Source organism: Delphinapterus leucas, chromosome 9 (assembly GCF_059928025.1).
Source record: "Delphinapterus leucas isolate spDelLeu-1000000601 "Yukka" chromosome 9, BTC_Dleu_Yukka2, whole genome shotgun sequence".
Lineage (NCBI taxonomy): Eukaryota > Metazoa > Chordata > Mammalia > Artiodactyla > Monodontidae > Delphinapterus > Delphinapterus leucas.
The window spans coordinates 17,682,147-17,693,041 of NC_143137.1; the positions used below are offsets into that span (position 1 = coordinate 17,682,147).

Here is a 10,895-nt window from a genome sequence, read left to right on the forward strand (position 1 = left end):
CATTATACAGATGTGAAATAAATAGGCTTTTTGGGGGAAGGTGGTTTTTCAGCTCCTCTCAAGTTGGATCTTTGACTCAGCAGATATCTTGAAACACATCAAGTTTCTAAGACACTGAGCTGCATGCTCAAGTGTCTATAAAATAGCCTATTGCAGGCCTTTCATTAGAGTTGTGAGAGAAGATGTGAGTACACATAAAGGTGTACATACTGGATGTCACAGCGCAGTGTGTGCCACATGAGTGTGGTTCAGACCACAGTGCTGTCATCCAGAATGATCTGAGCGGAAGACTTGGACTTTTGGAAGATTGAGTAAAATTAGTCAAAGAGATTGGGAAAGCATTCTAGACAAAGAGAAAGGCAGGAAGTAAAGACAGAGTCCAGAAAGCCTAAATCATATTTAGCTAATCCTCAAGGCCTCTCTTTTCCTGTTTATGTCATTTCTACTTCCTTCTGCTAGTGGGAATAAAATTTGACTGTTTTTTGTTAATACATTGTTCAAGTTCTTCTGTTCTCAGAACTCTTTTTCATTGAGTTCTTAGAATTTTTCACATAGTTTAATCTCTACTTTCAGATCTATTAAATCCTTAAGATTTTGTGCCCCAGCAAATCTGCTCTGCAGTAGTGGTCTATCTTGCTTTTTATAATAAAGCATAATCTTAGAAATTTGAGGGTCAGTTCTTTTTAAGTAGAATAACATTTTTTCACAAACTGATTTTATAAATCTGTTTGAAAGAATTCATTCATATTTTAGTTAATAAGTTGAAATGATTTTTGTGACTGTCCTAAAGAACAACATGCCTATGTCATGAAGGCTTTAAGTTCTGATAGGAGAAATTTTGTGTGCTCTTTAAAGTTTGGTTTTGTATATAGGACAAGCATAATTCATTTATATTTGAGTTGCTTAGAGATATGTTGAAGTTTGAGAAAGTTTAGGCTTTCTTGAAATCATATACTGGTGGAGATGGACTCTGTCCCCAAACTCACAGGAATTAGTATCTAACAGGGCTGGGGGCAGAGTGGGGACTGTAGTGAGGGGTAGAGTGGCTGAGACAGGCTGTACTGTATGTCCTTCTAAAAATGCATGAATATTTGAGAGTCTAACTGGTAAGAACTAACCATAATGGGAACTAGATTTCTGATGGACCCCTTGTACCAAGAAAGATTTGTTTCACTAAGTAACCTACCTATTGGAAGTAGCCTCTGGCTTCGAACTGTAAAGGACAGCGGTGAAGAAAAGGAAGATAAATCTTGTGAGAAAAAAAGATCAGATTGAAGACTGAGGCTTTGGGAAGTAGCTATGAGATAAGGATTAAAAACGGATGAACAGAAGAAACTCTTTCAAGAATATTTTGTGACTGGAACGCTCAGTGACTACTTCCCAGTTGGCGGAGACTGCTACCAGAAATATATAATAACTTGAAATAAGAGGTCTCTGGTCCTAGGGACTGCAGTCGGGAATGGAGTAGCCTAAGGATCAGGGCCGAATACGTGAGCCAGTTGTCCCTGCCCAAACATGAAAGTGGACAAATTGGTGGATTTGTGACTGTAGTTACATCTAGCTAGTTTAATTAATAAGGCCTATGTGTTTATAATAAAAAGACCATGTGGAGGGGGTACCAAAAAGAAGGTAGAGGCAAAATTCCAAGCGGAGACAGAATCCCGACCTGGTGGTGTAAACTGTATTAGAGGAAACAAAAACTTGGAATAGCCTTTTGTTTTAGGGTTCCCCCTTAAGTGTGCTTTATTTCACCATGTTGTCATTATACATAGATCTTCTGTCTTCCCTCTTAGCAGATCTTGTTTTTCAAATGGAATCTTATTGCTACCCTAAAATGGAAATAGATGAAATCAGGAGGTGGGAAGGATGTGTTGTCCTACTGCCCTGTCCCCCTTCCTCCCCAGTGGCTCCTGAGGTGGTTTTGCAGTCCGTGAAACCAATTTGAAAATTGTTCTTTTAGGTGAAGATTTTATGCAAGCCAGAAAAACTCATTGGCTTGTCAGCAGTGACAATTTATCACAAGGAGCAGATTTTCCACAGTCTTGTTCTCTGTAGCAAAGTTTTACATTTTATAACAATATATTGCAGTTAATCTGAGGAAATCCACTTGGCCGCTGTAATGTATGCTCTTGCCTAAGCCATTCGTCTTTTCCTGCTTTATGATTTTCTGTGAAAGGCCTGATGTCAGACACAGCTTCATTTTATTTTGTAATATAATCATTGCTTATAAAATGTGTATGTGTATTTCCTAGTAAGTAGTAAGACTAGTTTAGTGTTATGTAAAAATACCAAAGATAGTTTTAACCTGTCGTGGGGTTTTCAGGCTCAGGGCGTCTACGAATTTTAACTCCATGAACTTAACTCCATGAATGAAAGACTGCAACTCTTGTTCACCCACCAGCACATTTCCACACGTGTGCCTAACTAGCCTCTCTTTTTACTAAACTTTTATAGCCTTTATTAATCATGTACAACCCCATGACATTTCTTCTGTTGGTTTTTCAGGTTGTGGTTATTGAGTTTTTCCCATATTTGCATTGTCTCACCATCTAGACTTTAAGCTCCTTGAAAACAGGAGTCATGGCTTAAGGGCTTTGTCCTCCTTAGGCACTGTAGGCATTCAGTAAATAGTTGCTTTGACTTTTATCTTGGCAGCTTTAACACATACATTTTTTGTTGTTGCCACTGTTGCTAAAATCTAGACTTGTCAGCTGCTTTGTGAGCGATGATTGGCTTGTTACGGACTGGGTGTTAGGCTACCAGCAAACTGGCAGAATTTTAACCATAATTTCTTCTTTAATAAAATGTGTTCTGTGCTAGGTAAACTGCAGTATACTGGTACTTCTTACACAATGAAATATGAGAGTGTGGTATATGGCATCTTGAAAGTACTTTAAATTCTGTCTTTGAGTTCTACTCTGAAAAATAAAACTACTACAAACAACTTCACCTGCTCTCCTGCCCTCAAATTATTTAGAACCGAAAACAGTGGTTTTGTACATATTTGGAAATTATAAATTAAAATTAATTTTTTAACATCATAAAACATTTAAACATATTAGCAATCCTTTAAAAATATACAATCCTTCCCTAATGTATTACACTACTACTAATTAAATACTTTAAAAATAAAATTAGTATCATTTAGTATAAAGTATGTTCAGTGACTTGATTTTCATTGTAGTTTGCTTATGGAAAGTTTAAAGGGCTTTCTATGTCTTTGTCTTTGTACTGTGTTGGTGGTGAGAAGGCTTGTTAGTTAGATTGACTACACAGTACCTCTGTGAGAATATCGGGTATTATCCCTCCATTGCTAGGAGGAGACTGTTGTTGCCAGAGCCAGTTCCTGGCAAGTGAGAAATCTTCTTAGCTTGGCTTTTTGGAAACTACTATCTATTCAGTATTGAGTATTAGAAAAAAATTGTTAGGCGCCTATCAAGTAATAAATGGTCTTCAAATTGCTTTCCCTTCTCTTATTTTATCCTTACGAGAGAAGAAAGCAGATGTTATTCTTACTTATGAAGCATACTAAGAGACTTACTTACATGCTCAAGGTTATATTAATTACGGTTGCCTTATACAGCCCATCTGCAATTTTCAGCCCAGTGTTTTCTCCATTAGACCTATTGACTTGTACATAGTGAATCGTATGCCAGTGTGAAGTCCTATATAAATAAAGGGAAATGAAGTTGCATCAGGTTGCATCCAGGTGTCCTGTCCTGGTACTATTTAAAAGGAAATGTGTATTCGAGTGGAATTATTTAGAGCCCTGGAAACAAAGGAATCAGCTTCCTTTGTGTCAGTGGTTATCAGCCAGGGATGATTTTGCGCCCGCCCCCCCAGTAGCCATTTGGCAATGTCGAGACATTTTTCATTGTCAGAATTGGGGGTGGGGGGTAGTTGTGCGCACACTGCGGGCATCCAGCGGTGCTGCTAAACATCCTACCGTGCACAGAACAGCCCCCTCACGACGAGGAGTGAATTATGTAGTCCAAAATGTCAGTAGTGCTGAGGTTAATCAACCCTGCTGTATGTATTGCAAGGAATGGAATTACCAGAAGCCCTCTCAGCCAAAACAAATTTGGGTCAGAGGTGGGGTGGGAGGGTGGGCAGGGAGGTAGAGGAGGTGACTTCAAGTGTGGCTGTTGAAATTTTCATGGGGTTAGGATTTATCTGATTTCCTTTTTCTTGCCCCTTCCTTGTGCCAACACTTGGCATAGCAGTAGTAGAGAAAACAGTGAAGAAAACTTCTTTTCTTCTTGTAAACTACTTAGAATAGTGGTCCCATTCCCAGAGCTAATGCGTCAGTCCAGTTCCTAGTGACACTCACAACTCCACTATAAACCAATCCTCCATGCTATCAGGCTCCCAAGATGTCTAGGCATATGACTTTGTTTTTGGCAAGATTGTGAGAATTATAAACTAGCTAATTTATTCCCCAAGGTATCTTATAATCTTAGTTCACCTGGGAGGATCTAAGTTTCTCACTCTTTCTATATCATGTGCCATCTGTGAATGTCTTTGGCTAACATACTCTTGCTTGATTTCATTAGCCTAAAACCAGAGAAACAAATATCTGTTTTTTAAATAGATGTTATTTTTTTAGAGCAGTGTTAAGTTCACAGCAAAATTGAGTGGAGAGTACAGAGAGTTCCCATATATCCCCTGCCTGTGAACAAATGTCTTTCGGTTTTATTGTAATATTGATTTTCAGATAAACTTTATATAAATGCAAATGTTATTCTGTTAATGCAAAGTTCTTTAGTTCCAGTTCTCACTAACTGTAAAGCAAAAGTAAGGAGAAAATGGGTTTTACTAAGTTACAGGTTTTTTTCTTTTTCCCTGTGCAGTGAAAGAGGGAACCTCAAATCATCCGCATAGGCTTCTTATTGACTTTGGCTACCTAAAGTTCAAGAGCATTAATCTTCCTTAAAATTTTCCCATGTAGTTGTACATCACCTTTTTATATCAGGGAGATTTTATTTCCCTCCTGTGAAGTTTTCCTTGTTTAGAGTTCAGTTTTTGGTTAATTGAAAACAAGTTAAGTTATTCAGTCTGACAGTGTGACTACTTTAAAGGTTAGAATGTAGCCAGCGAACCTTCCTGTAATTGGGGGTATTCTAGGACTTTATTAGTGTCATCTTGTTAATGCCTCATGCAGCTGGAGTGGACTAGGGGGTGGGGGGAATTGATGATTGTGTTGTTGATTAGAATTTTTCTCCCCTGGCTGCAAATTCCAGTTTGTTCCTCTAGTGAAATATTTCTCCTACTAGTCATGGCTGATGGACATACTATAATGTTTCCGTGTTTCTTTTTTGCTTCCTTTTCATCATGGGTCTCACAAGCCCCTGGGATTTGCCTTAAACATTTAACCTATTAAAAAGCCAGTTAATTGTCTATACAAATATAAAGTAAATAGTCTATATAAGAGTGAGAGCTCGGTGTTACTAAAAAAAAAAACAACTCAGGTTCTGGGTTTCAGGTCTTGATGGTACAAGTCATGTGACATGTGCAAATTATTCTAGAGTCTATTTCTTTATCTGTTAAATGCACACTATTCCCCCTGCTCTGCCTACCTCACAACATGAGGATCAAATGAAATAATAATGGACTATAAGAGTGCTTTGTGAATTGTACAACACAATGCAAATGTCAGATAGGATGCAAATAGAAGGGTAAGCTTCAGGAAACTACACTGATTGTGAATTGGAATTCGGTTTGAAGAATTTATCTTCCTTTCTATTGACTAGTCTGTAGTGTAGATTGTCTTTTCTTCATCTAAGTAAATTCAGAGATGACTTTTGTTGCATTTGGTTGTAGTTTTTTGTCTTTTTATAAATAACATCAATAGGGTCAAAAGCTTCACTTGCTGAAATGTTATAATTTGGCATAGGTTAGTGATTGGTGCAAAGGAAACATTATAAAAAGAAAACTCTGAATTCACCAAATAGCATAGACTGTACCTGATCAAATATCGTTGTCATCGTCGTCATCATCATATCATCATCAGTGGTGATTGCTCATCAATTCTGTAGAACCAGAAATAATTTTCTATGCTCTTCTCAAAAACCACAGTTGGTAGTTTGACCTACCGTCCTATTTTCAATAAAGCAGTTATTCTAAGTAGTAGTTACAGTTTACGCTTCCCCTCCCCTCCCCCCAGCCAATTAGTTATATACCATGTGGATTCTGGATGGCAGTAGATCAAGTGAGTTTAGTCACAATTTATGAAAGCCTTTTTATCTTGATAGTATTTTATCATATTTGATGCTGTTTGTAAATAGAACCAGAGAACTAACTGTAGTACTCCAGGACTTGTGTTTTAAATGATGGGTAGAACTGTAAGAATAGAGTGGGCAGACTGCTGGAAATGATTCCATCTAAAAGGTAGCTTCGCCCTTGTCTCCTTGGCCTTTGTGACTAATGGAAAAATACTCTTTTCAAATTCAAAAGCCTATTCATTACTGCCTTTCTCCTCTGAAATACATGATCAGTTTTATAATCAGGAAGAACGTAATTATTTTTCTTTTTCTATTGTCTTATGTTTATTCTTCATAAAATGACTTTTCTTTCATTTAATGGGCTCAGAATACACTCCTGTATTGAACTTTACAGCCTTGCTTTTTTTTTATAGCGTAAATCAGCTCAGCTGGCTAAATGCCCCACTAACTGAAACTTTATAATGTAGCTGGAACTAAATTGTGCTCTGGAGCATTGAGTCTTTAAACTGGATTATTGACTTACAAGTGAAAATGGTAAAGAGTCTGTAAGAAGGACAAGGATCCCTCTCCTGATCCTTGAGCAATTTTTTCCTCACTTATTTCAGGGGCTCTGAGCTCATGAGCAAAATCCTAACCAAGTTTATCTTGCTAGGAAAACCCATTTTAAATGCTCAATAAAGAAAGAATAATTCTTCTCCCGCTTAACCACTAAAGAACAACATATGTTTCTAACGTCAGCTTTTTATTTTTTTTTTTTTATCTTTCATTTTTTTGTTGGTAAATCTCCCAGACAACAGCAGTTCTGTAGAGAGTTTAAATATGAAGGAATGGCAGGACGGGCTAAGGGCACTTCTACCCAACATTAACATCAACTTTGGTGGACTGCCCAATTCTTCTTCCCCCTCCAACGCCAGCCACAGTGCACCAACGTCCAACACTGCCACCACCGACAGCCCGAGTTGGGACAGCCCTGGCAGCTGGACAGACCCAGCCATCATCACAGGTAACTTTCTCACTCCTTCAGCTCCACTGACTGCCATCAGTTTGGTTTTTAGCACAGATTAACTAAAAACAAGAGGTCTCTTCAACGTAATCTTCCCAAAGCCACAAGTGTGTGGTAGCTTGTTTCATTCTCCGGGGTCACGTAGCCTCAGTTAACTCTGTTGGCCTAGCTGTGTAACAAGGCATTTCGTACCTAGGTTGCTTCTTTTGGTGTAAGTAGGTGCTAACATCTGACAGAACGTGTGTATTTTGTAGGGTCTCAAAGTACAAAAGGATCTGACGTATCCTCTCAAAGGAACATACTCCACTTTAAAAAATAAAGCTCTCTATTATAAGGCTATCTTGTTTATGTATCCCTATTAGAGAAGGAGAAGCACAATTGGGAAATAACATCATGCAATCCTGGGGACTCATTTTGGCAACTCTGCCTCTGTGACACTGGGGGATGATGTCTGTATAGTTGAAGAGGAGGCATGGGTTTGTGTGACAATAAATCGTGGTCATTGTGGGTGGGGAATAAAAGGAACATAAGATTGAGAAGGTATTATTTGGAAGGAGTTTAAAATTGTAATTCTTTGTTTCTTTTTGGAGAAACTAAGCGCCTTAAAATTTTTTGTTTGATGAAATTCTTATGCTTTCTGCACAAACTCACCATTTTCCTTCTTGTTTTCTTTTCTCTCCTTAGGTATTCCAGCATCTTCAGGAAACAGTTTAGACTCTCTTCAAGATGACAATCCTCCACACTGGCTAAAATCCCTTCAGGCCCTCACAGAGATGGATGGCCCCAATGCTGCTCCATCACAAACCCACCACAGCGCCCCCTTCAGCACACAGATCCCTTTGCACAGAGCCAGTTGGAATCCCTACCCTCCTCCTTCAAATCCTTCCAGCTTTCACTCGCCACCCCCAGGCTTTCAGACAGCCTTCAGACCCCCCAGCAAAACCCCCACAGATTTGTTACAGAGTTCAACACTGGACCGCCATTAGGGAAAGAGGAGAATTCATTAGAAAATGCAGGATTTGTCCCACCCTGTTTTCGCCCTCTCAGCCGACCCACAGCTCCCTTCTCGTCCCTTATGTTCTGAAGAATCCAGTTCCTGATCAGTTTTGTTTCTCCCTACCCCCAGATGCAATGCGATCGCAGGGTCATTACCATCTTTTTTTTTGATTGTAAAAGTTTCTGTTGATCCAGCATTTGAGTGACACTGTTGACTGTTTTCTAAAAATGCCTTTTTAAGGAGGAAAGAAAAGAAATCAAAGGGCAGTCTCGATACTTAGAAAATTACTGCTTGTCTGTTGCGCATAATAATGACATAATCTGCTTAGCAGAAAATGATGATTAATTTATAGGGAAGGTGAAGTAAATGCATTATCAACTGCAGAAGTTTGAAAACCAGGCTGATTGAAATGAGATGGCTAAATGCATGGGGGAAAGCAGTGGTCCTGGCATCCATCTTGTATTCGACTTATCACTATTGCAGGGAAAATGCTTTTAATTTAATTTTTAATTCTTTTGGCAAGTTGATAGAGAGGACTCGATTGTGTTGTTAAGCAAAAGAATTTATCGGAAGTTGATGGAGAGACAAATTGATCTGCGGTAGTAACTGGCCTGTTGCTAAAGAGTTTAAGGAGGGGAGAAGTGATTTTTTAAAGGAGAAAAAATTTTGGCTTTAGATTTAAAGTAAATTCAAATGTTTTAAAGAAAAAAAGTATTCACAGATTTAATACCTATGCATAATATAAGTGCTGAAATATAAGTGATTTCTTCAATCTTTCTCCTCTGTCAGAATCTTTTTTTCTTTTTACCTTAAATTCACCTGACTAAGGGCACTCTGAGATAGCGCTGCTCTGGGGCCATCTGATCACCATCAGGAGCAAATCTCTGACGACCTCGCCTGCAGCTTTTACTTAACCCTGTGGTTTCTGGACATTTGTGCAGTATTGAAAAGACAGGAGAAAAGAAAACAGAAACCTGGTTATAACCTAATGCTAAAACTAAAAAAAGGAAATGTACCTCTTTCTTCAGAATTAAAACTAAAATCTTAAATAAAACAGAAAACTTGATGATGACCCTTGGGTTGTTCTTGTTTTTGTTTTTCCATTTTATTGCATGTGAATTTGAAACATTTTGTGGTGACAGTCGTCAGGTGTTTCCATTGATTTTGCATCTTCAGCAATAGGGAGGATGGGTTAGAAGAAGAAATCAGAAAAAAAATTCATTTTACTGTCGGTCGTTGCCATCTTTGAAGGTCAGCCCATCTTATCCTCAAGAATTCCTCTTCCGGTGGCTTTCAGTAGAAGATGCTTCTTTGTGCTGTTGTGTTGTGCAGACCAGAGCTTCCCAACTCAGAAGCTTCTCAGCTTCCCAACTGAGAAGCCTCATGGGCCACGAAGGAGCAGATAGGCTGGGTTGTGCTGAGATGTTGGTTGTCTCGGGGAGACCTGGCAGCCCCAGCAGTCAGGGTGCCGTACAATTAGCAGCACGTGTGAGTGCCGCAACGGGAAAGAGATCAGGAAACACTGATAGAGGAAACCCACAGAGAAATCTTTCGTGACCAACCATTCATTCTAGGGAGTACCTAATGATGGAGAGATGGTCACACCACTAACCAAAAGAGGGTACAAGGTTGCTAGGAATCTGTATGATTTGGGTTACATTCAGAAGTGCAAAGCTGGAGTTGGCATATTTCCAGCTACATCCATTAAGGGGATCTTTGTAGGATGAACTAAGTAGATCTTTTAAATTTTACATTCTGTGCTTTCAGATTGATTTTCTCCTTCTTACATTTACTCTGTACTTCAATTTGCTACCAAAAACAAATTTTTAACATAGTTTTTGAAAAATGTAAAGCAGATTGTCTCAAATAAATGTCTCTATAGGCTAGGCTTTCTCTGGTCTGTAGGCTTTGCTTCAGTCACCTGAATCTTCACATTGTACTGGAAAGTGGTGGCCCAACACACAAGCAATATCAGGTAGTAGTGAATTGTAATCAAGGCTTTGGGGGATTGTAGGGGGCGGTTTGGATATTCCTGACATCGGTATATCAACAAAAATGTGAAGGGAGGGAAATTCTGTTTTTCATGGCTGTGCTGTGATTGTGTGTATGTTTAATGAATCATACAGAAGACTTTATAAAATATGTAAATATCATTCACAGAATAATAAAACAATAAAAATCAGTGTGCCTACCACCCAAGTTAAAAATAGAACCTATAATATCTTGAAAGACCTCCTATCTGTCCCTTTCCAATTTTATTTCCTTTTCTTTCCTTACCATCCACAAATCACCATTATCTTGATTTCTGTGCTGATCTTTCTTTAGAGTTTTGCCACTTACATATGTACCCCTGGATAATGCATTGCTTTGTTTTAAAAAGCTAAGTAGCAAATCAAAACTTAGCTGTGTAAGTGAAGGGCAGTATTGTCACTATCAGATCAAGCCTTTTAGGAGAAGATAAATTGAACAGATTCTTTAGGTCATAGTTTGGCTTTAGTTTCTCTGATAATTTATAAAAGCCAATTCTGGGGAAGACAGTGTGCAAGGTCATGAATGAATCCTGGAAAAGAGGGTCCAGTGCAGTCAGGGCATCCAACAGGGCTGTTGTGAGCCCGATCCTGGATGTCTGGCAGAGTGGTCTGCTCTCTGTTTCCTGTGTCTAAGCTCTCCGTGG

The 10,895-nt window shown here is 38.7% G+C and overlaps 1 protein-coding gene across 6 annotated transcripts in view; it reads left to right on the forward strand.

Moving 5' to 3' along the window:
* Positions 1-9,293, forward strand: part of CNOT4 (CCR4-NOT transcription complex subunit 4) — a 137,524-nt gene extending 128,231 nt beyond the window's left edge. For 4 of the 6 annotated variants that reach the window (XM_022580436.2, XM_089917356.1, XM_022580425.3 and 1 more), the window contains 2 exons: positions 7,012-7,224; positions 7,909-9,293. In XM_022580436.2, the coding sequence (XP_022436144.1) occupies positions 7,012-7,224; positions 7,909-8,210 (515 nt within the window). In that variant the 3' untranslated portion in view covers positions 8,211-9,293. The remainder of the gene's footprint in view (positions 1-7,011; positions 7,225-7,908) is intronic. The other 2 variants (XM_022580444.3, XM_022580455.3) reach the window with 1 other exon arrangement.
* The last annotated feature ends 1,602 nt before the right edge of the window (positions 9,294-10,895 follow it).